At 46.0% G+C, this 27,442-nt stretch overlaps 1 gene segment (V, D, J or C); it reads right to left on the bottom strand.

Annotated features, from left to right (window-relative positions):
* LOC138754756 (Ig heavy chain C region-like) lies at nt 1–26,865 on the bottom strand. The segment is given in 6 exon segments: nt 1–244; nt 4,240–4,558; nt 6,840–7,160; nt 19,696–20,013; nt 23,158–23,535; nt 25,997–26,865. Coding segments are annotated over 6 exon segments (1,431 nt in total).
* Between the last annotated feature and the right edge of the window lie 577 nt (nt 26,866–27,442).

Raw genomic sequence — 27,442 nt, forward strand, 5'->3', positions numbered from 1 at the left:
TCACAGAATTATTAATGATTTATTTGAAGATTGTGACACCTCGAGGGGGGATCTCGGAGGCCAACAGTTCATTAAGCAAACGGGCCTGCCTTTCATTAACGGGATTGAAGAGAGTTTGATCGCAACGGAGCAAATGTTTAAATGGCTGCGGCCAGCAAACTCTTCCCGAGATAAGTGCCAATCCAATTAAGTCGGCTGAGATCGCTGAGATTTCTGGGTGATTGGCGTCTCTGTCCGAGGAATCCTTAGGTGAAAGAGAAATAACAGTTTAAAGAAGGCGCTGCCCGAGGATCGGACACCACTGTTCAGGAGAAACCCAGCAGGTCGCACAGCGGCCACGGAAGTAAAAGGGGGAGCAGCGTTTTCGGGGCCTGGGCTCTTTTCCAACAACGAGGAGACACCTGAATGAAAAGTTTGGGGGGGGAAGGAGAGGATGGAGGAAGGGGTAGATCTTATCCCTCTCCCCCCACCCCACCCACCCCATCGTTTCTCTCTCTCCTCCCCTCCCATCTGTACCCAACTCTTACCTCTCGAAGGTCAGGAACGAAGCCTTAAGAACCATGGATCCGCAGAACATGACAGCACTGAAAACAGGCCCTTTGGCCCTTCTAATTTGTGCCGATCTATTATTCCACCTTGTTTCACTGACCATACCCATCCATGGACCTGACTAAATGATTCTTAAGTGTTAAAATCGAGCTTGAAGCTGAAAGCCCATTCCACACTCCCACCGCTCTCTGTGTGAAGAAGTTTCCCACAATGTTCCCCCTAAACTTTTCCTCTTTCCCCCTTAACCCATATTCTTTGGTTTGCTACTTCCTCAGGAGTTTGCGGAGAAGCTAGTGGAGTTGTTCAAGTGAACCGGTACGGACTTGAAGGGCCGACATGGCCTGTTTCCATGCTGTAAACGGTTATATGGTATATGGTTATATGGTATCTCACCGACCCTCGGTGGAAAAAGCCAACCTACATTTATTCTGACTATCCCCCTCTATTAAATCTATTCTCATTTAGACTTACAGCACAGAAACAGACCATTTCGGCCCACGTGCCACCCAATTAGCCTACACCCCAGGTACGTTTCAAACGGTGGGAGGGAACTGGATCCCCCGGAGAAAACCCACAGGCACGGAGAGAGAATGTACACACTCTTACAGACAGCGCGGGATTCGAACTCCGGTCCCATTCACTGGGATTGTAATGGTGTTGCATTAACCACTACGCCAACCTTCTTCTATAAAGTCCTAACCAGTTTGAGCTTTCCCTGTAACTCATTCACTGTGTACGTCCTTTCTTGGTTTGTCCTTCCAAAATGCAACACCTCACACTTGTCTGCATTAAACTTTACCTGCCATTTCTTGGTCAATTTTTCCCAGCTGGTCTAGATCTCCCCCTGCAAGCTCTGAAAACCTTCCTTGATGCACACAATCTCTGAAAACTTACTGATCCAATTAACCTCGTTATCATGCGGATCATCGATGTGGACAGACCATCTTTAGTGCCTTTCATAATTTCAGGGGATTTCAAAACGGGTGAACCATTTCGGAGGCCTATCAGTTGTCAGATGGGAAACACAGATCCCAGTCTGGGGACAGTCAGGTGCCCACAAATGAATTTAGGTATGCTCTTTTTTTTAAGAGCATAATAAGATCTTTCAAAGCCTCTGTTTAACCTCCCATCCCAGACATCTCAATCTAAGAGTGTTTGACTTTTTTTGACCTCAGGATTCAACTGTCGGGAGCATGTTGAAGTTTCTGGAGTGGGTCTTGATCTCAACACTACCCGACTTATTGCTTCCAAATGACCGCAATTAAGTTTTTACCCCTCTTTCATGGTTACCCCTCTTTCATGGCGGTTAGCACAGCACCGTCATGGCGCCTTGTGCCTGTTGGTCTGGATTCCTCCTCCTTCTGTTCATGCCTTCACACCAGCATCTTTGATGTTTGCCTGCTCTTTGCTCACCCCTTTGAGAAGGGCTCAGGCACGGAAAGGGTCGGTAACACGTCTTTACCTCCCAAGGATGTCGTGATACAGGGCTCAGAGACAGGAGTCCATCCCACTTCCTTGCCTGCCCATGGTCTCACACACTGCCAGGCTAAGACCACCCATAAATTGGAGGAAGAGCACCTCACCTTCCGACTGGGTACTCTCCAACAAGACGGCATTAACGGCGACTTCTCCGGCTTTGGTTAAAATCCCCTTCTTCCCCCGTCGTCTCTCCCTTCCCTGCCTCCTTCTGCACAGATCTTATAAATTCCACCTCGCTCCTGATCACATCCAATTTAACACCTGCTGTTGGTCAGGATTCTTTCCCCATTGTTTGAATTCTGAGACGTTCTGATCTTTCCTGTTTCTGCCTTTTGATTTTTCCTTGGAGAATGTGAGCCATTTTCAGGCATTCTCAGGCCCGAAACATCAAGACTATATCTTTGCCTCCTATGGATGCTGAATAGACCGGCTCCAGCCTTTTATTGTTTTTAACTACAATCACAGCGTCTGCAGCCAGTCGTGTTTCTCCCACCTCCAACCACAAACAGTTCTCGGTGGAATGTTTGACTGAAGCTAAAGGTGAAGGTTCCATTATTGTCTCGTAAAATACTACATTTAGAATTTACAGGAAATTCTTTAAACTTATGTTCACCGCAAGGCGGGTAGAGAGTCGCCACTTCGTCCAGCACCCCCTCACAGAACCTGGGGTCACTGGGCGGCCTCCCCTCCAAGTACTGACCAGTCCCAGGCCTGCTTCGCCTCTGAGATTGGGCCGCCTAGGAACACCGGGTGCCGCAGAGCCTCCTGTAACATGTACCGTGCGTTACCCATGGAAACCAGGCCCACCAACTTGCTGGTTGCCGAGAAACCGGCCTTTCATTTTCGTCAAGTTCATGCATGTCTTCTCAAATACACACTACCTAAACACAGTAAAACCCCTGGCATCCTGAACTCAGGCAACCAGCAGCCTCAAGCAACCAGCAGAAAAAAAAATCGAAGAAAATTAATTGAAAAAAATTAAAATAAATTAATAGGTAAAAAAGAACACTATGTTTAAAATTGTTAAAATAATCTTCTTTGAAGTAACTCATAAACCTTTGGTGAAGTTTGGAGCAAATATTCAAATGCCTTGGTCGGGCTTTGCTCGTAGCAGCTGTTTGGATAAAGTCCTGTGAATCAGCATCGGCGTCGCCCAGGATGAAGCGCCGGTCGATGCAGCTCACCGTTGGGGTGACGTTCTTAAAGTGTCTCCTTATCCTGCTGAATAAGAGTCACCCCCGGTCAGAAGCTTCATCTGTAAACTTGGTGGGGGTGGGGGGTTAATTATCGATAATGTTATTGTTCATCTTTGGAGGGGGAGAAACCTGCAGATGCAGCAACGGTTAAACGTTTTCAAGAACGTGACTGAAAATAAAGGTTTATATATTCACGCAAGTGAAGTTTGTTCACTGTAAATACAGTGTAGTATTTATGTCTTTTAAACTCTTAATACAGATTAGTTAGCCATTGTAAAATTCTCAAGCAACCGGAAAATACATTTATCCGGCATCTACCAATCCCTATAGGACTGGACTAGAAACAATTTGCAGTTTCCAATAAGGACCGAGGCCATGGGGGAGACATACAAACTCTGACCTGAGGGCTGGGTCGAACCCGGGTCTCTGGGGTCTTGGGACAGGGTCTAAATGGCGGCCGGGCCCACTCTCACATAACCGGTCTGATGGAAGGCCGGCTCTCTTCTGCTGCCTGCTGGACAACAGCTGGGCACAATTTCAAAAGGCCATTGGAGCTGGAATGGGTCATTCAGCCCATCAAATCTGCCCTGCCACTTAATCAGGAGCCGTTCAATCCTCCCACTGCTTGGGCCTTCTCCCCAGAACTTTTGGTGTCCTGGCTAATCAAGAATCTATCAATTTCTGTCAGATACACCCAATGGCCCAGCCTCCACAACTGCCTGTAGCAACAAATCCCACAGATTCACCACTCTGGCTGAAGAAATTCCTCCGCTTCTCTGTTCTAAGCGGGTTCCCTTCAGTCCTGAAGTTGTGCTCTCTTGACCTGTGCTCTCCCATCAGGGGAAACAATCTTTCTATGTTTAGTCTGGTCCACACCTTTCAACATTTGAAATCTCTCCCTCATTCTCCTAAATTCCAACCAATACAGACCAAGGTCTGTCAAACGCTCCTCATGTAACTCTTTCATTCCAAGAATCTTCCTTGCGAACCTAAACGAAAGGAGGCAGTTGCTTACCTGATCTGGAACCACTTCTCTATGGGATAGGAGAGGGACTCGTGTCCCACCACGCACACGTACGTGAGCGAGGAATTCACGTCCGCCAGAAGGATGGTCATTTGACTGGCCGTGCTGTAGGTCCCGCTCGCATCTGGGACCACCGGGAAATTGCTGACCCAGTCCAGCTCCGTCAAATCCCTCTCCGTCCTCCAGGTCACGTAGATGTCAGCCGGGTAGAAGCCTGAGACGTAGCAGGCCAACGTCACCTTCTGATCCCGGACCTCGTCGTCCGTCTGGAGTCTGATAGGGGTGATCGTTGGCTGACGGAAGTTCAGTTCTGCCCGAAGCGGAAAACAAAACATTGGGGGTTGGAGGCTCGGTGGGATGGCTGATCACCTTGGCCGATCGCCTGGCCGACAATGGGATGTCCCGAAACCATACCGCAAAGGAAAGACCCTCAGCCCATCTAGTCTGAGCCAAACTATAATTCTGCCCAATCCCACTGACCCACAGTGGGTCTGTGCACATTCCATCGCCCTCCCATCCTTGGAGTAGTCCAAATTTTCCTTCAATGTTAAAATTGGCCCCACATTCGGCACAGTCAGAGTAGCGGTTAGCACCATGCCTTTACAGCGATCAGGACCGGGGTTTGAATCTCGCACTCTCTAGGAAGTGATGCTGCGACTGTTTAAGGCATTGGTGAGGCCAAGTTTAGAGTATTGTGTTCAGTTCTGGTCTCCAAATTATAGGAAGGATATAGATAAGGTGGAGAGGGTGCAGAGAAGATTTACAAGGATGTTGCGTGGCTTACAACATCTAGAGTATGGAGAAAGATTAGAGAGACATTAAAGTTAGGCAACCCCATGAGCCCAATTGAACCCCCCCCCCCCACCAGTACATTTTGAAGGGTGGGAGGAAACCAGAGCCCCCCTGGGGAAAACTCGTGGGGACACAGGTAAAATGTACAAACTCCTTACAGACAGTGCAGGATTTGAACTCCAGGTCCGGTCCCGATCACTGGCGTCGTAGCAGTGTTGCACTGACCGCTTTGTCAAATGTGATGCTTAGTACTTTCCTGTTTCCATTTCAGATTTACATCATCTGCATTGTTTTTTTCAGTTTCATTTCTATAGCGCCTTTCAGGACACCCCAAACCAATTTACAACCAGCGGCAAGAACTGGTACACAGCAAGCCCCCCCTCAACAATAGGAGCAGAATTAAACCATTCAGCCCATCAAGTCTGCCCCATCATTTAATCATGACCTGATCCATTTTCCCCGCTCAGCCCTGCTGTCTCCCCGTAACCTGGCTGATCAAATCCCTCTCAATCCCTGCCTCAAGGACCCTGCTTCCACAGCCGCCCATGGCAACAAGTTCCACAGACTCACGTTTCTCTGACCAAAGGTAATTCTTCTGCATCTCTGTTTTAAATTGTCGCCCTTCTATCCCGAAGTAGTGCCCTCTTGTGCTAGACTCCCCGACAACGGGGAATTACTCTGTCTAGGACTTTCAGCATTCAAAATACCTCTACAGGGTTCCTTCAATGGGAACAGTCCAAGAGCCGACAAACATTCCTCATATACTAATCCTTTCACCCCACCCAGCGCATGCCCTGTTCTCGCTGCTGCCAGCAGGAAAGGGGTATCAGTGCCACAAGACTCGTACCACCAGGTTCAGGAACCCCTCTTCAATGACAAACTCAATCAGGGGATCATTTTATTTTGGCACTTTATTGATTTTTTTTCTCTCTCTCTGTATTGCACAGTCAGTTTGTTAACATTTCTTTATTTGTTTTACATGTGTACATTTTTTTGCACTACCAATAAGTGAGAGTTCTGCCACGCCCAGAGGAAAAAGAATGTCAGGATTGTATGTGATCTCTGACAATAAACCTGGAATCTAAATCTTCTCTGAACCTTCTCCAACGCCAGCATGTCTTTTCTCAAATAAACCAGCCAAAACTGAACTCCAAGTGGGGTCTCACCAGTGCCCTGTAGAGTCTCAACATCACATACCTGCCCTTCCTCTAGAAATGAACGATAACATTGCATGTGTCATCTTCAACACTCCATCGATCATCTCAAGCCTTGAGTTCAACATCAAGCTATCTCACTGTTTCGAAGATATTGGTTAAACGTTGAACAAATCCCGAGTGTTTACGTACGGGTACAAACAGAATATTTAGATGACATACTAAGGAACTAAAGAAAAGATTCTTGTTAACTCGGCCTGCAACATCACGGGCACCCGCCTTCACTCCATCTACAAGAAACAGCCTCTATCCTCAAGGACCCACCACCACCCAGGCCCTCTTCACACTGCAGCCATCAGGGGAAAAGGGTCCAGGAGCCTGAAGATGAGCTCAAGGACAGCTTCTTCACCGCTGTCATCAGATTCCTGAACCATAATCCCTTAACCTATCAGGCACTATTTCTATTAATTTATTGTAAGGTAGTTGATGTGAACGTTTGTGCTGTGATGCTGCCACAAAACAATGAATTTTGCGATTTGTTCGTGACAATAGATTCCGATTCTGCTAGATTTGGGATCGATGTGTCATGAGCAAGGGGAAAGCTGGGGGGTGGGCAGGAACAGGCAAAGCACTGAGTTCTCCTACCATTTGTCTTATAAATGCTCTGGACCACCCCATGTGGCACCGAGACGTGTTGAACCTCGCACGAGTAAACGGTGCCTTGGTTCCACTCTTCCTTGGATGCCACCAGCTCGCTTCGGGAACAGTAGGTGCCGTTGCCGTACAAAACCGGTGCAGAGCTTTTGATGTTGTCCAGCACTGGAATCCTGTCAGCCAGCCAGCGGAAGGAGATTTCACCGGGGTAATAGCCGGCTGCCAGACAGGCAACGGTGGCCTTTCCCGTCATATCCAGTTCCTCGAAGCTCGGGGGCAAAGCGTACACCTTCGGCGTCCTGGAATACTGACCTGCTACAACCACAATTATACAATTAGAGGACCCGACAACATATCCCAGGGATATTTTCCCTGATCCAATTCATGAGCCCTCTCACTCCATAGAACTACAGGTTTTAAGGGTGGGAAAGTGAATGAAATTCATGGGTTTTAACCTGAATCAGGTGGTTTCAGTTACAAGGAGAGACAGCGTTGGAAGTAAATCCCAAAAATCTGTACACACCGTGGTTGAAGTAAAAACACAAAAAGCTGGAAAAACTCAGCAGGTCAAACAGTGTCCCTTATGTAGCAATGGCAAAGATGCATCACAGACGGTTCAGGCTTGTGACTCAGAACTGAAATGGTTGGCTACTGGGAGGTCGCTGTGGTTGCAGACGGAGACAGGGTGCCCAGCGAAGCGATCTTCCAACCTGCAACCTGTCTCTCCGATGTAGAGCTTTTCCTGTGGCAAAGGGGTTGAGGTACCCGAGAGAGGAACATGAAACGGCGCAACACACCAACATGCTGGAGAGCAGGTCATGTGAGGTTATAAAGAGGAGGATAATTCACTATACATTGATCACAAATTCATACAGCACATCAAGGGATGCAGCAGACCCAGCCCCAACTTCCGTAAAGGGTTTCTCTAGATGAAGGCAAGCCCGGAACATGGATCAATGAGATGTCACAAATTTTACATTTGTCACCTAGACAAGTTATATCTGAAAGAAAACGAGATCTTCCGTTCTGGCCTTGTCGACATCGGAGAGACCGGTCATATTGGGAGTTCGCTTCGCCGGGCACCTCATCTCCGTCCCCAACCATAACGACCTCCCAGTAGCCGACCATTTCGGTTCTGGATCACACTCCCATGCTCCCATGTCTGTCCATATGTCCAATCCCACACTGACCACCTTATTTCCGTCCGGGCATCTTCCAGCCAGATGGCATTAACATTGACTTTACTGCTTTCCACGAAACCTGCTCGCCTTGTCTTTCCCTCCACCCTCCCCCGCCTTTTCTTCCCAGTTCAGACATGAACTCTATGGACTACTTTAAATGGCAACCAACAGGTTCGTGCACGAAAGCAGCTATTCTTGACACTTCTTTGGTTCACATGCTCTGGACCTGCCCTGGTCTAGAAAAATTTTGGAAAGGCAACATTGAAACTTTATCAAATTATTGAAACAATATCAAATTAAATCGGTGCCCTTTAATTCCACTTTTCAGAACATTTCAAGAAGATGATGTTTCACTAACTCCAACTCAAAACCAAATTTTATCTTTTACTTCACTGATGGACAAACATAAAATATTGATGAAATGGATAGAAAATACCCCACCTCCATGTGTAAAATGGTTAAACGGCATCCCACCTACACAAACACCATGTTTAAATGATTCTCCACCTACACATCTTTGGCTTGGCTTCGCGGACGAAGATTTATGGAGGGGGTAAAAAGTCCACGTCAGCTGCAGGCTCGTTTGTGGCTGACAAGTCCGATGCGGGACAGGCAGACACGATTGCAGCGGTTGCAAGGGAAAATTTGTTGGTTGGGGTTGGGTGTTGGGTTTTTCCTCCTTTGCCTTTTGTCAGTGAGGTGGGCTCTGCGGTCTTCTTCAAAGGAGGTTGCTGCCCGCCAAACTGTGAGGCGCCAAGATGCACGGTTTGAGGCGTTATCAGCCCACTGGCGGTGGTCAATGTGGCAGGCACCAAGAGATTTCTTTAGGCAGTCCTTGTACCTTTTCTTTGGTGCACCTCTGTCACGGTGGCCAGTGGAGAGCTCGCCATATTAAACGATCTTGGGAAGGCGATGGTCCTCCATTCTGGAGACGTGACCGATCCAGCGCAGCTGGATCTTCAGCAGCGTGGACTCGATGCTGTCGACCTCTGCCATCTCGAGTACTTCGACGTTAGGGGTGTAAGCGCTCCAATGGATGTTGAGGATGGAGCGGAGACAACGCTGGTGGAAGCGTTCTAGGAGCCGTAGGTGGTGCCGGTAGAGGACCCATGATTCGGAGCCGAGCAGGAGTGTGGGTATGACAACGGCTCTGTATACACTAATCTTTGTGAGGTTTTTCAGTTGGTTGTTTTTCCAGACTCTTTTGTGTAGTCTTCCAAAGGCGCTATTTGCCTTGGCGAGTCTGTTGTCTATCTCATTGTCGATCCTTGCATCTGATGAAATGGTGCAGCCGAGATAGGTAAACTGGTTGACCGTTTTGAGTTTTGTGTGCCCGATGGAGATGTGGGGGGGCTGGTAGTCATGGTGGGGAGCTGGCTGATGGAGGACCTCACCTACACATACACAATGGTTAAATGATACCCCACCGACACAAACACCATGTTTAAATGATTCTCCACCTACACATCTTCTTTGGCTTGGCTTCGCGGACGAAGATTTATGGAGGGGGTAAAAAGTCCACGTCAGCTGCAGGCTCGTTTGTGGCTGACAAGTCCGATGCGGTACAGGCAGACACGATTGCAGCGGTTGGTTAAATGATACCCCACCTACACAAACACCATGTTTAAATGATTCTCCATCTACACATACACAACGGTTAAATGATACCCCACCTACACAAACACCATGATTAAATGATACCCCACCTACACATACACAATGGTTAAATGATTCTCCACCTACACATTCTTTCTTTGGCTTGGCTTCGCGGACGAAGATTAATGGAGGGGTAATGTCCACGTCAGCTGCAGGCTCGTTTGTGGCTGACAAGTCCGATGCGGGACAGGCAGACACGGTTGCAGCGGTTGCAAGGGAAAATTGGTTGGTTGGGGTTGGGTGTTGGGATTTTCCTCCTGTGTCTTTTGTCAGTGAGGTGGGCTCTGCGGTCTTCTTCAAAGGAGATTGCTGCCTGCCGAACTGTGAGGCGCCAAGATGTACGGTTTGAGGTGATATCAGCCCACTGGCGGTTGTCAATGTGGCAGGCACCAAGAGATTTCTTTAGGCAGTCCTTGTACCGCTTCTTTGGTGCACATCTGTCTTGGTGGCCAGTGGAGAGCTCGCCATACAACACGATCTTGGGAAGGCGATGGTCCTCCATTCTAGAGACGTGACCCACCCAGCGCAGTTGGATCTTCAGCAGCGTGGATTCGATGCTGTTGGCCTCTGCCATCTTGAGTATTTCAATGTTGGTGATGAAGTCGCTCCAATGAATGTTGAGGATGGAGCGGAGACAACGCTGGTGGAAGCGTTCTAGGAGCCGTAGGTGATGCCGGTAGAGGACCCATGTTTCAGAGCCGAACAGGAGTGTGGGTATGACAACGGCTCTGTATACACTAATCTTTGTGAGGTTTTTCAGTTGGTTGTTTTTCCACTCTTTTATGTAGTCTTCCAAAGGCACCATTTGCCTTGGCGAGTCTTTTGTCTATCTCGTTGTCGATCCTTGCATCTGATGAAATGATGCAGCCGAGATAGGTAAACTGGTTGACCGTTTTGAGTTTAGTGTGCCCGATGGAGATGTGGGGGTGCTGGTAGTCATGGTGGGGAGCTGGCTGATGGAGGACCTCAATTTTCTTCAGGCCTACTTCCAGGCCAAACATTTTGGCAGTTTCCACATACACAATGGTTAAATGATACCCCACCTACACAAACACCATGGTTAAATGATACCCCACATACACAAACACCATGGTTAAATGATACCCCACCTACACAAACACCATGGTTAAATGATACCCCACCTACACAAACACCATGGTTAAATAATACCCCACCTACACAAACACCATGGTTAAATGATACCCCACCTACACAAACACAGTGGTTAAATGATATCCCACGTACACAAACACCATGGTTAAATGATACCCCACCTACACATACACAACAGTTAAATGATACCCCACGTACACAAACACCATGGTTAAATGATACCCCACGTACACATACACCATGGTTAAATGATACCCCACGTACACAAACACCATGGTTAAATGATACCCCACCTACACAAACACCATGGTTAAATGATACTCCACCTACACATACACAACACTTAAATGATACCCCACGTACACAAACACCATGGTTAAATGATGCTCCACCTACACAAACACCACGGTTAAATAATGCCCCACCTACACAAACACCACGGTTAAATGATGCCCCACCTACACAAACACCACGGTTAAATGATACCCCACCTATACAAACACCATGGTTAAATGATACCCCACCTACACAAACACCATGGTTAAATAATACCCCACCTACACAAACACCATGGTTAAATGATACCCCACCTACACAAACACCATGGTTAAATGATTCCCCACCTACACAAACACCGTGGTTAAATGATATCCCATGTACACAAACACCATGGTTAAATGATACCCCACCTACACATACACAACAGTTAAATGATACCCCACGTACACAAACACCATGGTTAAATGATACCCCACGTACACATACACCATGGTTAAATGATACCCCACGTACAAAAACACCATGGTTAAATGATACCCCACCTACACAAACACCATGGTTAAATGATACCCCACCTACACAAACACCATGGTTAAATGATACTCCACCTACACATACACAACAGTTAAATGATACCCCACGTACACAAACACCATGGTTAAATGATGCTCCACCTACACAAACACCACGGTTAAATAATGCCCCACCTACACAAACACCACGGTTAAATGATGCCCCACCTACACAAACACCAAGGTTAAATGATACCCCACCTATACAAACACCATGGTTAAATGATACCCCACCTACACAAACACCATGGTTAAATAATACCCCACCTACACAAACACCGTGGTTAAATGATATCCCACGTACACAAACACCATGGTTAAATGATACCCCACCTACACATACACCACGGTTAAATGATACCCCACGTACACATACACAACAGTTAAATGATACCCCACCTACACAAACACCACGGTTAAATTATATTATGTCTTCTTAAATTTAGAAAAAAAATTTTTATCACCTTAAAGCGTCAAATATTAACTTTCTTTTCAATCTTTTTATTAAACATATTATAATACATGAGGGGAATAGAATCTCGAATTGATAGTAAAAACAGAAACATCAATATGTTGCAATACTTTAATACAATGTGTAACATAACAACCTATTGAACAATGCTAACCCTTTCTCCTCAATTCGGAATATCCAAAAAGGAGAGAAAAAAAATCTTGTTAAAATCCCATGTAACCTACCCAAATGAATTAAAAACAAGGCCAAGTGGCCTAAACCAAGATTTATCCCAACAGATAGTACAAACTATTTATCTGGTCCTTACCAATTAAAAAAATAACATGAATCCAGGACAGTCTGGAAGATAAAGTGAAAATACAGATGAACTCCTACGAAAATAGTTTAGAATGGGATGGCGAGTCTCTTCAAACTTAACGGAGGTACCAAAAGTGCAGCTTCTCATTGCTTTACTAAACTGAAACATGACATAATTTGAGAGCGCCATTGCCCTAACGCCGGGGAATTAGAAGACATGGGCCCATTTATGGACCATGATCATAACCTAACAGATGAGGGTGTCTAGATTCTTTGGTGCTATCTGGTTTCAAGTTCCTGTCACCTGATTCCCATGTATCTTTAATTAGTGTTCGAGGTTTAGATTTATAAAGATTTTGGGGATTTTTTTTCTTTATTTTTTTTCTATTGTTTTTAAATCTTATTGTTTTTATTGTGCTCGGAATTTTGTTATGATGTTAATATTGTATGGTGTTTCAATTATTTTCTTTTTTGAAAACTGTAGCGCCTTGTTCGAGTGTTTATATTGTAAAACAACAATAAAAAATATTTTAAAAAGAAAAAGGATTTTTCAGCATTCATTATCCAATTATTCCATTCTTCATGCATGGCTTGTTCTTGCAGACATCCATTTGTGTAACAAAAAGTAACAACTTAATAAAATGTTTTAAACTGGTTAAGACAGAAGCTGGCGACAGACTGAACCGCGAATCGCTTTGAAACGGTGCTTCGCCCACCTACTGGCTCAGTTTCACACACGTATTGTACTATTATGTTTGGGGGCCATCTTAAACCACTGATATGAGCTAAAACCATGAAATTCAGACTGAAATTGGCGTCTCATCTTGTCTGAAGGTCATCTTATCTGCCGAAAGATAGTCACATGCAGCACGGTAACAGCCCTTTTCGGCCCACAAGGCCAGATCGCCCGATTACGCCCGATTGACCTATACCTCCGGCACGTTTCAAGCAGTGGGAGACCCCCGGGTGGAAAACCCACGCAGACTCGGGCAGAACATACAGAACTCCTTCCAGGCAGATTCGAACCCCTGTCCTGGTCACCAGCACTGTAACAGCGTCGCGCTGACTGCTATGCCCGCCATCTGCCCATAATGCAGCCAAAGACATCGTTCAGAGGGAGGGCTTCAGGTTTCTAGATCATTGGGCTCTCTCCCAGGAAAGATGGGACCTGTTCCGATGGGACAGCTGGCATCTGAACTGTAGGGGGACTAATATCCTTGCGGAAGGTTTGCAAGTGCTGTTCTTGGGAGGGTGGGAACCAGAGGGCCAGAGTAGAGAGAGGAGTGGAGGAGAGAACAGATGATGTAAACATTGCATGCACTGTTAGAAGTCAACGGGTTGTACATGGTGGAAATTTTCTAAAATGCATCTATTTTAATAAAACGAGTTTTGTAGGAAAGGCAGGCGGGACTAGAGCGGGAATTGGCAAGTGGAATGATGACATTGTGGCCATTAGTGAAACTTGGTTGCAGGAGGAGCAGGGCTTACAGTTCAATGTTCTGGGCTCACATTTCTTTATTCGCAATAGAATGGGGGAGATGAAAGGGGGAGGAGTGGCGTTGCTCACCCGGGAAAGTAGCACAGCAGTGTGCAGGCAGGTCAGGCCCAGAGGATTCGTCTCCTGAGGCTATATGGGGGAAGCTGAGGAATAGGAAAAGGTATGACCACACTCATAGACCACCCAAAAGTCACTAAGAATTGGAGGAGCAATGCTGAAGAGAGAGAGAGAGGGAGAGAGAGAGAGAGAGAGAGAGAGAGAGAGAGAGAGAGAGAGAGAGAGAGCAAACGACTGCAGAAAATAAAGGTTGTGACAGTAGGAGATTTTAACTTTCCACATGCTGGAAAAGGCTGGAGTTTGTCAAATGTATTCAGGAAGGTTTCCTAAATCAATAGATAGAGGTACCACTCCCTGGCCTCTCCCTGTAAACCCCTGACTAATCAAATACCTATCAACTTCTGCCTTAAATACACCCAAGGTCCTCGCTTCCACAACGCCTATGGCAAAAAGGTTCCACACACTCACGTCCCTCACCACCCCCCACCCCGACCAAAGAAGTTTTTCCACATCTCTGTTTTAAATCAACACCCTTTTATCCTGAAGTGGTGCTCTCTTGTCCTGGATGTCCCTCTCGACCATGGAAACATCCTTGCCGCGTCTACTCTGTTTGGGCCTTTCAGCGTCCGAGATGCCTCCATGAGGTATTCCCCCGCCCCCCACCATCCTTCTGTACTCCAATGAGTGCAGTCCAAGAGCCGCCAATCGTTCCTCATACATTAACCCTTTCACTCCTGGTATTTTTCTAAAAATCACATATACTAACAAAAAAAGTGGGAACGTCTGTACACATTTCTTCGTGACTTTTTGATTTTACTCTGAAACTGTGAACACTTTAGAGGAAGAAACATGATCGAAATTGGTAGTGATTCTCAAGTACTTGCGCCTATAAGTAATTCAATCATCCTAAACCACTCATTTCTTCGTTGTATGGACAGGTACAATTTTTTTAGACCTACAGCAGGGTAACAGGCCCTTCAGGCCGACAAACTTGTACCGCCCAATTGCACCTAATTAACCTACAATCCTGGTATGTCTTGAAGGGTGGGAGGGGCAGCTGGAGGAGCCCAGGCAGACCCGGGGAGGACGAGCAAACTCCTCACAGGCAGCGCAGGATGTGAACCTGGGTTGCTGGCGCAGTAGCAGCACTACACTGACCGCATCTCCCCAAAACGTGACAACCTTAAAAGGAATCTTACAGTTTGGATATCTCACTTTTCTTTGTTCTTTGAACAAGTCGGGGAACCCAACCCCAGTCCTCATCGAGGGCTCGATAGCGGAGAGGGTCAAGAACTTCAAATTATTGGGGGTGAACATCTCCGAGGATCTGTCCTGGAGCCTCCACATTGATGCAATCACAAAGAAGGTTTGCCAGCGGCTAGACTTGGTGAGGCGTCTGAGGAGATCCAGTACGTCACCAAAGATTCTCGTAGAGGAGTCACGTGATGGAGTAGTGGCCGGACGGTGAACTCCAGCCCTCTCCAGAAAAGTCGGAAAAAATAAAGGAAAATACAAAGGCACAAAAATAAAAATTGAAGTAAAGTGAGTATAAAGGTGGAAAGAAGATGGCGACGAAAAAAGAAAAATCGAAACCAACGGTAAGAAGAGAGGAAGAGAAGACAACGGAAGAAGAAGGAGAAGGCCTTACCTGTTCGAAGAGGCCCGCGGTGGAGAGAGAAACCCGCTCCCTCAGGTCGGTAGAAAGTGGACTACAAAAATGGCTCGCTGAGCCGAGTAAAAGTGCGCAACCGCACATGCAAAAAAACACACCGACGGGAGGGGTGACCAGCTGGGGAGTCGATCTCCACAGCCGGCAATGACAGCTGCAGAACACCTGCAGCAAGAGGAGAACATAGAAGACAACGAAAACAAGAAAGAAGAGAAGAAAAGGACAACAAAGAAACAACAGATGGCCAACCCAGAGGAAGAAGAAGAGGAAGAGGAAGAGTACAGTGAAATAGAAGAAGAAGGGAAAGGCAAGATAAAGGATATACTTTCTCTTATTAAAGAATACATGGAGTCATTTAAAGAATGGCAAGCGCAAGAATTTAATGATTTAAGAAGAAGAATAAACAATACAGAAGAGAAAATGAATAAAATAGATATGACCATATCAGAAATGGGAAAAAGAATGGACAAGGTGCAAGAACGAGAAGCAGCAGTAGAAATGGAGGTAGAGGACTTAAAAAAGAAATTAGAGGAATCTAATAAAAAAGTTAAAGAGACACAAGAACTGTTAGCTCAGAAAATAGATATAATGGAAAATTATAACAGAAGAAATAACATAAAGATAGTGGGCCTTAAGGAAGATGAAGAAGGCAAGAATATGAGAGAGTTTATAAAAGATTGGATCCTAGGATGTCCAGAACTACAACAAGAAATGGAAATAGAAAGGGCACATAGAGTATTGGCCTTTAAACCACAACCACAACAAAAGCCAAGATCTATTTTAGTAAAATTCCTAAGATATACTACAAGAGAAAAGGTACTGGAGAAAACAATGGAAAAAGTAAGAGAGGACACAAGCCACTGGAGTACAAAGGGCGAAAAATCTTCATTTATCCAGATATAAGTTTTGAACTCCTGAAGAAGAGAAAGGAGTTCAATGCAGCAAAGGCGATTTTATGGAAGAAAGGGTATAAATTTATACTAAAGCATCCAGCGGTATTGAAAATATTTGTTCCAGGACAGCAAAACAGACTATTCTCGGATCCAGAGGAAGCACGAAAATTTGCAGAACAATTACAAAATAGACTGAGAGATGAAGACGTGTAACGAGAGTACAAAAGACTGCGAACTAAAAAGACACATAAGTTTTGAACTCCGGAAGAAGAGGAAGGAGTTCATTACAGCGAAAACGATCTTATGGAAAAAAACTATTCTCGGATCCAGAGGAAGCAAGGAAATTTGCAGAACAACTACAAAACAAGCAGAGAGATGAAGACATGTAATAAAAGTAAAAATGACCACGATTTATATGTATGTGGGTAAAGAGGTATATGTGTGTATATGTATAGTGTGCATACATGAATGTATCCGTATTTAGAGGAAAATATAGAGAGTATAGACAAGAATTAATAAGGGAAGGAAATGGAATGGAGGGAATAAGGAGGGAATTAAAAGAGTGACCTTTGTTACATATGAAAAGTGAAATCTTTTCTGGGGGAGGAGTTACGGTCACTGCAAAATCAGCTGACGCTTGCGAGTGAATTCGCAAATCCAAATGGAGAGGGGAGATGTGGTTGTCCGACAAGGGATAAAGGACAACTCAGGAGGGGAAGGGGAGATTGGGGCTAAAGAAGTTTTAAATAGGAGAATAAGGAAAATGTTGGATGTTTTAGGAATGTTGTCTTATAAAGGGTTCAAAACAAGAAAACAGAAATGGATAAGAAGGAAAGGTAATGATGGAGAAACGGAAAGGGAAGATAAACAAAGTATAAAATGGCTACGTTGAACTATATGACTTTAAATATTAATGGAATACATAACCAAATTAAAAGGAAGAAACTGATAAATTTACTGAAAAAAGAAAAAATTGATATAGCATTTGTGCAAGAAACACATTTAACTGAATTGGAGCACAAGAAATTAAAGAGAGATTGGGTAGGACACGTAACAGCAGTATCGTATAATTCAAAAGCAAGAGGAGTAGCTATATTAATTAGTAAAAATGTGCCATTTAAAATAGAAGAGGAAATAATAGATCCAGCAGGGAGATATGTAATGATAAAATGTCAGATATATTCGGAGTTTTGGAATCTACTCAATGTATATTCACCTAACGAAGAAGATCAAAAGTTTATGCAAGATATCTTTTTGAAGATAGCAGATACGCAAGGGAACATATTAATAGGAGGGGATTTCAACCTGAATTTGGATTCAAATATGGACAAAACTGGGAAAAAAATTAACAGAAAGAACAAAGTAACCAAATTTATAATTAAATCGATGGAAGAAATGCAACTTTTGGATATATGGAGGAAACAACACCCAAAGGAAAAGGAATATTCATATTACTCGGCTAGACATAAAACATACTCAAGAATAGACCTATTTTTGTTATCAGCCCGTATGCAAGATAGAGTAAGAAAAACAGAATATAAAGCTAGAATACTATCAGACCATTCACCCTTAATATTGACAATAAAGTTAGAGGACATCCCTCCAAGAATGTATAGATGGAGATTAAACCCCATGTTACTTAAAAGGCAGGATTTTAGAGAATTTATTGAAAGACAAATTAAAATGTATTTTGAAATAAATACGAAATCAGTGAAAGATAAGTTTATACTATGGGATGCAATGAAAGCATTCATTAGAGGGCAAATAATAAGTTATGTAACCAAGATGAAAAAGGACTATAATCAGGAAACAGAGCAGTTGGAAAGGGAAATAGTAAATATAGAAAAAGAATTAGCAATGAAGGAAGATACAACTAAATGAAGAGAATTGGCGGATAAAAAAATAAAATATGAAACACTACAAACGTATAAGGTGGAGAAGAACATAATGAAGACAAAACAGAAATATTATGAACTAGGGGAAAAAACGCACAAAATTCTAGCATGGCAGCTTAAGACAGAACAAGCTAAGAAAATGGTATTGGCATCAAGGAAAAAAGACAAACAAATTACATATAATTCAAAGGAGATCAAGGAAAACTTTAGAGAATTCTATGAACAATTATACCGAACTGAAAACGAAGGGAAAGAAGGGAAAATAGATGGATTTCTAACTAAAATTGAACTACCAAAACTACAAATAGAGGAACAAAATAAATTAACAGAGCCATTTGGAATAGTAGAAATACAAGAGATAATAAAAAAATTACCAAATAATAAGACACCAGGAGAGGATGGATTCCCAATAGAATTCTATAAAGCATTTAAAGACTTATTAATTCCGCCCCTCCTGGAAGTAATCAACCAGATTGATAAAACACAAAGCTTACCAGATTCATGTAAAACAGCAATAATTACAGTAATACTAAAGCAAGGGAAAGATCCACTCACACCAGCGTCATATAGACCAATATCTTTACTTAGCACAGATTATAAGATAATAGCTAAACTATTAGCAAACAGATTAGCAGAGTATGTACCGAAAATGGTAAATCTAGACCAAACTGGATTTATCAAAAAAAGACGCACAACAGACAATATTTGTAAATTTATTAACTTAATTCATGCAGTAGAAGGGAATAAAGCGCCAACAGTAGCAGTTGCTTTAGAAGCACCAAAGATTCTCGTAAACCTGGCATTCTGGCCAGTTGCATCACTGCCTGATACGGAGGCGCCAACTCTCAGGGCAAGAATAAACTCCAGAAGGTCTTCATAAAGCACCCTTTATCCTCAAAGACCCACACCACCACCCAGACCATGCCCTCTTCACTCTGCTACCACCAGAAGCCTAAAGACAAGCCCTCAGTGGCACAAGGATGGCTTCTTCCCCTCTGCCATCTGATTCCTGAATGATCAATGAACCAAAGACACTGCCTGACTTTTCATGCACTCTTTTTTCTATAGTAATGTTGTAAGATGGTTATAATATGAACGTTTGCACTGTGATGCTGACGCAAAACCCCGAATTTCGTGACTTGTTCGTGACAATAAATTCTGATTCAGAGTGTCCTGAACTACAGGCAGTGCCAGGAGGTCTCATCTTCCAGCCACACCTGGTCTGCACCCCACCCGGCACTGAGACAGACAAAAGGGGAGCTTACCAGTGTTGCTGACATGTTTGGAGACAGGTGAAGGGAGAGTACTGTGAGACACGTGGCAGCTATAGACGGAGCCCTGGGTCCACTGGGCCGTGGCAATGGTCAGCTTGCTCATCTCGGTGAAGGTCGCGTTGGGCTCCAGCAAGGACATAGTCTGCGAGACCCCTTCATCCACGTCCTGCCCATCCACTGACCAGGAGATGGAGATGCCTTCAGGGTAAAAGTCCTCTGCCACGCACAGCAAAGTGATATCCTCCTGCTGGAGAAGGTCCTCAGGCCGCGGCTGGTGAAGGTGAACCACGGGAGGTGACTGCGGAGGGGCTGCAATGAGAGAGCCATGTTAACCGAGCCAGTGGAAATCACCCGGCAGATCCTCTCCCCACGTGAAATGAAACAGAAATCTCCGGAAACGCCAGGCAACATTGGCATCACCTGGGGGGGGGGGGTGCGGACCTCACCAGGTGACACCATCAGAGAGGATGACACCTAAATTTTTGTGCAGTGTTTCAGCAGAAATTGATTCTTTTTTATAAAGATATCCCTGTCGTTAGTTATAACAACAAAATTATTTTTTGTCAGCCCAACTGACATGGATCAATAGACCCATAAGGCGAAAACTCAATGTTCATTTACATTTTGAACCTCCAGTCAGAGCTGTCATAATGAGCCAATGTTTCGAATCCTGTGGTTTTGTCTGCATAAGCAAGCGCTGTTGTTTTTGTTGCTGCCAGTGTTTTTAGAGTCACCGCTTTGGTTAAACCTTCTGGTGTTTTAGCTACGATCTTGGAGTCATTAGTATTTGTGGACCGAGATCAATAGTGTTTCTGAGAATGAAGCAATAATTAAAAGATAAGGAGAAAAATCATAAAAGGGCTTCCGCTCAATTACTAATAATGTAGAAAACAGTCTTGTTGATTGTATTCATAAAATCTGAGAAATGTTTCATATGGGAATTACCATTTACAAGTAACAATGGTACAAAACAAATGTTACTAAGGATTCTGTTTGGCCTGGTATGGGAGGAGGTCCATGGGGTTGTTACCGGACAGAGTGAGACCAATTCTAGTGATACCACTGTCTCCCCACATGAAGTGAAACAGAACTCCCCAGGCCATGTTGTGGAAGAGAAATGGGGTCAACCTTCAAGGATGACAATATTCCATTGCAATAGATACAGAGAAAATGTGTGTGAGTGTGAGGGTTATAAATGCATGGGAGGGAGGCCCAGTCAATGCCTTGACCTGGAACCTCAGTGGCTCTCTCCTGAGGCGCTACATGGCCAACTGTCTGTTCGTTAAAACACAACACTGGAGAAACTCAGCTGGTCAAACTTTAGGTAGCAAAGATGCATCGCCAACATTTCGGGCTTCAAACCTTCATCGAGGTATGAACAAAATGTAGGCAGAATACGATGGTGGGAGAGGATGAGCTGGCGGGGTGGGGGGGAAGCACAGTCCCAAAGGCAGGAGATAATAGGTGGATAAGGGAGGGAGGGTACACCAGCAAACACGCAGATGGGAGGGGGAATGGCCCTGTGAATGAAGAGGGAAGGGGGTGCAGGGCAAGAGAAAAGAAGAACAGGGAAAAGAGAAGGGAGGGAGAATGGGGAGTGGGCTAGCAGCAGAAACCAGAGAGGTCGATGTGGAGAGCGCCTGGATGGAAAATCAAGTATTGTTCCTCCAATTTACGGGTGGTCTTGGTGAGAGAGCACACAAGCCCATGGGCTAGGATCACCACTCCTATTGCAGAGGTACTGACATTCAGGGAGAATAAGAAACAAGACCAGGAGTCAGCCATCCGGCCCGACGAGCCCTGCTCTGCCTTTCATCAAGATAATGGCTGATCTGACAATGGGCTCATCTCCCCTGACCTGCCTGTTCCCCATGTTCATTAATTCCCTTCTCATATCTATCCAACCTTGTCTATCCAACCTTGTCTTAAATACATTAACTGTATTTAAATACATTAACTGAGGTCGTCTCCACTGCCTCCATGAGACTAATACGTAGGTGAATGGAACTGATAAAAAATGGTGGGTTCTGCAGTTGTTAGACCATAGGAGAAGGAGGCCATTGAGTCTGCCCCTGTGATTTAATCATGAGCTGATCCATTTCCTGACTCAGCCTCACTGTCTGGCCTCCCCAGAACCTCTGATGCCCAGGGCTGATCAAGAACCCCTGCCTTAAATAGACTCAATGACCTGACCACTTCACAACCACCTGTGGTGACAAATTCCACAGATTCACACCCTCAGACTGAAGAAACTTATCTAAGCCTTCCATCCTGAAGTTGTGTGCCCTCTTGTCCTGGACTCTCCCACCATGGGGAAAAAATTTTCCACATCTGCTCTGTCCTCGCCTTTCAACATTTGAAATGTTTCAATGAGATTCCTCCCCTCCCCACCCCCCCACCCCATTCTCCTAAATTCCAATGAGTACAGGCCAAGAGCTATCAAACGCTCCTCATATGATAACACTTTCATTCCCGGAATCATCCTTGTGAACCTGCTCTGAACCCTTTCCAACGTCAGCACATCCTTTCTTAAATGAAGAGCCCAAAACTGCTCTCGGAATCTTGTTCTTTCCCTAGACTTTCTTTCAGATGCCTCATACCTAGAGGAAGGGGTCAGGTCTGAAATGTCGGTAATATATCTGTTCCTACAATGGAAGCTGTGAGACCAGCTGAGTTTTTCCAGCATCTGTGTGTTTGGTCAGAAATCCCTCTCTCCTGTCCCAACAGGACTTGTACTCACTGGGCTGGGGGTGGGGGCAACTTCCCTCCCAAATTCGGACAAAATAGTGGGGAAAATTCAGGCAAAGCAATGAGAAAAAAAAATCAGACAGAGAAAAGCGAAAAGAGAATCAAATTAATAATGACAGCGGCCCAGCTCCACCTTGTCCCACCCCTGGGGTCCTTCACCCCCGGGGCGCCCCACATCTCACCTCCAACCCAAGGTCCGCGGCCTCCTCCAGGAACCCGCTCATTGCTGGGGTAACGGCACTCAGCATCAGTGTTCAGGGCCTTCCATGACGTCGGTGCGCACACGCCACGCCGCCCGGGCACAGGACTGCTGCTGATGGGTGGAATGACTCGCAGTGGGCTTGCCGTGTATTGGCGTGGCATCACCCAACATCGTTCCCACAGCAACAGGCCTTCCCCTGGATGGTGAAGCAGCCCGGGGCCTGGGGATGGAGGTGAGCGGGGTCGGAGCAGTCTGGGACAGCCCTCTTGCGCCCGGTGTCTGCGCTGGCAGCCGGTTCGAGGAAGAGGCAGCGGCCTGTGTCCGGGCCTAGAGCTGAGATGTGAGGCGTCTTGGGTGCAGACCAGGCCCTGTGTAAAAATTTCAGGCAAATCTACCCCTCTGTCCCCCATACGCCCATATGCTTGCGCTCCCACACACAGCGCTGATTCTTCACGCCCGGAACTCTTGGTATGCCGCAGTCCGGTAAATGTGAGGGTACCTACCAGGGTCCACGGTGACTGTCACTCCGCACCCGCTCCAGTCAGTGCTGTAGGGGAAGTAACTGTTGGAGCTGCCGCAGTAATACCTAGCAGAATCGTCCCGTTGCAAGCCCATGATGGTGAGGGAGAACCTCTTGCTGGCCCAATTCTTGGAACCAGTGAACCTCTCCGTCCCCGGCACAGCGTGGAGCGCCAATGTTGATCCCGGAGTCCAGTACAGGATCCACGAGATCATCTTGTCGGTGGGCTTGGCGGAACCCCAGACCAGGAAATGGTCGTCCAGGTTCCTGGAGGTGAAGCAGTCTAGTGTCACCGTTTCATTTTCACGGCGCCTCATGGATATTGGGGAGATGTAGAGAGTATCATCAGCCAAAATCAGGCCTGCGGTGAAATGCAGAAAAAAACACACACACAGTAAACACTAGAGGAAATCAGCTGGTCTCGCAGCACCCAGAGAAGACGTTTCAGGCCTGAGCGAGAAAGAACAAGAAGATATGGAAATTAAATACTGGATCCGATGAGAGGAAACATGAGAATTGGTTGTGTCTCTATGAGAAGGATGGAGAGAGAGTGCAATCTGGGAGAAAAGGTGGCGGGGGACGAAGGATGTGGATTTTACCCGTGTGGACTTTAGAGAGGCCTTTGACAAGGTCCCACATGGGAGGTTAGTCAGGCAGGTTCCAACGGTCGATATTCATGGTGAAGTAATGAACTGGATTCGACAATGGCTGGACAGGAGAAGCCAGAGAGCAGTGGTGGACGACTGCTTCTCAGACCGGAGGCCTGCAACTAGCGGCGGGCCTCAGGGCTCGGTGCTGGGACAATTGTGATTTGTAGTCTCTAACAACCTGGATGATAATGTGGTAAATTGGATCTGCAGATTTGCTGTAGATGGTGAGGAAGGTTTTCAGAGCTTGCAGGGAGACCTGGACCAGCTGGGAAAATGGGCTGAAAAATGGGAGATGGAGTTTAATGCAGGCAAGTGTGAGGTGTTGCATTTTGAAAGGGCAAACCAAGAAAGGCCGTACACGGTGAATGGTGGGGCACTGAGGAATGTTGTAGAACAGAGGGATCTGGGAATACAGATACATAATTCCCTGAAAGTGGACAGGGTTGTAAAGAGAGTTTTTGGCACATTGGCCTTCATAATTCAAAGTATTGAATATAGGAGTTGGGAAATTATGTAAAAGTTATATCAGACATTGGTGAGGCTAAATTTGGAGCATTGTGTGCAGTTTTGGTCACCAAACTACAGAAAAGATATTCATAAGTTAGAAAGAGTGCAGAAAAGATTTATTAGAATGTCGCCTGGACTTCAGGAACTGAATTAGATGGAAAGGTTAAACAGGTTAGGACTTTATTCCCTGGAGCACAGAAGAATGAGGGAAGATTTGATAGAGGTATTTAAAATTATGAGGGGGATTGACAGAGTAAATGCAGGTAGGCTTTTCCCGCTGAGGGTCGGTGAGATACAAACCAGAGGACATGGGTCACGGGTGAAAGGGGAGAAGTTTACGGGGAACATGGTGGGGAACCTCTTCACTCAGAGAGCGATGGGAGTGTGGAACGAGCTGAGGTGGTGAATGCGGTCTCCATTGTAACATTTAAGAAGAATTTGGACAGTGATGGGTGGGGTGTGGAGGGCAATGGGCTGGGTGCAGGTCAGTGGGACGAGGCCAAAATAAAATGCTTTGCCACAGACTAGAAGGGCTGATGGGACCTGTTTCTGTGCTGTGATGTTCTGTGGTTCTAAGAAGGCGAGGGGATTTACCAGAAAACAGAGAAGTCGGTGTTAATGCCGTCCAGTCGGAGAAGGAGGGCCCGGATGGAGGATGAGGAGCTCCAGCTTGTGGGTGGACTTGGTCTGGCCGGCGCCTGGGACCATATCGGGAAGGGGAAATGGGACGGAGATTTGAAGTGGGTGGCCACTGGGAAGATCCACGCTATTGTGACAGAATCCAGAGGGTAGAGTAATGAGTGGGGAGGGGGGTTTATTTTAACCTCTTGGAGGTGGGTTGGATGGAAGTAATCTTCAAAATCTGCCGCATTAAGGGGAACCGAGCAATGGAACAAAAACCACCCTCCTCCAATGGAGTCAAAAATGAAAGTCTGCAGACACAGTGGTTGAAGTAGAAACAGGACGCTGGAGAAACTCGCCAGGCCAAACGGTGTCCTTTATGTAGCAAAGGTATATCACCGACGTTTCGGGCCTGAGCCCTTCATTGAAGTGGAGTCAAAATGCCTTTTTTTTGGCTCATAAAAGGAAAACATCAGTTCTGAATCTTTATCTTTGCTGTATAAAGTTCACTGTTTGACCTGCTGAGTTTCTCCAACATTGAATTTTTAAACCCTCTCCCAATGCTGGGTTCGTCTCTCTGGAGCAGTGGTTTTCAAACCTTTTTCTTCCCACTCACATCCCACTTTAAGTAATCCCTAGGCCATCGCTGCTCTGTGATTAGTCAGGGATTCTTTAAGGTGGTGTGTGAGTGGGAAGGGAAGGTTGAGAATCACTGGTCCATTAGGTTGTTTTTGCTATCAATTGCATTTTCTCTCTCGCGTAACACCAGAGTATTGGTCTCGAGTTGCCCAGGACAGGCAGGAAGGACGAATGACCTCCTTCTGCGGGCTATTAGAGGCTGGGTGGACCACCCTAGGTAGCGATCCTGGGTGTTTGGATTGGGATAACATCCTCTGGGGCTCATGGGCCGCCCACCAGCCCTCGTCCAAACTCACTTCCCCAGGGAGGAAGACTTTGGAAGGGTTCCCACCGGTCCGGGGATTATCCACTTGGCTGGCAGATTTGGGGGCGGGAGGGGCAGATCTGAGGCCAGGGGAGACGTACCTGGGCGAAGGGCCAACAGTGACAAGAACCACCACATCTTCTGAACCCGTCGCCACTGGGTGGAGCAGGTCGGGGGACTGAGCACAGATGGGGCTCCCAATACGGTCCGATTCTGCTCGCAGAGACAAGGCTCAAGATCCAAGAGGACATCTGATGATTGAATCCCGACTTTCTCACAGTGGATACTGTCCGCACTGGCAAAAGTCCAACGTACCAACTAATAGCTCACTTATAAAGTTTGGCAGAACCCCCAATGCTGCGTATCTCCTGAAGCCGGCCCATTCACTCCCTCACCAAAGACGTTGTCCCATGTTGATCTTGCCACGATGGTGCAGTCACAGCTGAACCCAGGGGCCAGGGTCTTGGAGCAGGTGGTCAGAGGTACTTCGGGCGCGATGCTGAGGCATGGAGGTTCAGGGGTGCCAGGACCCACCCGCGGCTGCCGGCTCACCTCTCTAGGGTTCCGGGATTGATCCTGACCTTGGCCGCTGTCGGTGGGGTTTGCACGTTTCTCACCCCCAACATTACCTCACCACTGAATGTGTGCAGGAATTGACGTCCGTGAATGTAACTGCAAGAAAATGCAAAAAAAAGCGTGTGTGTGCGCGCGTGCGTGTGTGTGTGTGTGTGTGTGTGTGTGTGTGTGTGTGTGTGTGTGTGTGTGTGTGTGGTGTGTGTGCGTGCATGTATGTGTGTGCATGCATGTGTGTGTATGTGTTTATGTGTGTGTGTGTGTATCTTTTTTTTGGGTATTTATGTGTGCGCGTGTGTGTATGTTTGTGCAATGTGAGTGTATGTGTGTGTCTATGTTTGCATGTGTGTGTATGCTTGCGTGTGTGTGTGTGTGTGTGTGTGTGTGTGTGTGTGTGTGTGTGTGTGTGTGTGTGTGTGTGTGTGTGTGTGTATATCTTTTTTTTGGGGGGTTGGGGTCAAGCAATGTACTTACACAAATGGATCAATACAACCCCCGGCTGAAGTTTGAATGTCCAATTAAAGATTAACAACGTTTTCTAAAGTGAAAGGCCCAGCAGTGAGGTGTGGGTGGCACGTGCGGAGCAAGCTCAGAGTTCCTTGCTTTACAGAGCTCTGCATTCCTGATTCAACTCCAGTGGAGATGGCCTTAGGTTCACTTGGTCATTGTGAAAGAGCTGTCGATGTAACACTGACCCCGACGCTCACTGCCCGCGCCCTCTGTAAAAAAATATTTACTCAGAATGAGGCTGTTCAGCCCATCGGATTTCTGCCCACTCTCAGAGCATTTCCATCCATTCCACTCCCGCCTTTATTTACCTAAACAGAAGATCGCAGGAGCAGAAATAGTCCATTCAGCCCTTCGAGTCTGCCCCTCCATTCAATCATGAATTGATCCATTTCCCCACTCAGCCCCACTGCCCGGCCTTCTCCCCATAACCTTTGATGCCCTGGCCAATCATGAACCTGTCAATC

Source organism: Narcine bancroftii, chromosome 2 (genome assembly GCF_036971445.1).
Source record: "Narcine bancroftii isolate sNarBan1 chromosome 2, sNarBan1.hap1, whole genome shotgun sequence".
Classification (NCBI taxonomy): Eukaryota; Metazoa; Chordata; class Chondrichthyes; order Torpediniformes; family Narcinidae; genus Narcine; species Narcine bancroftii.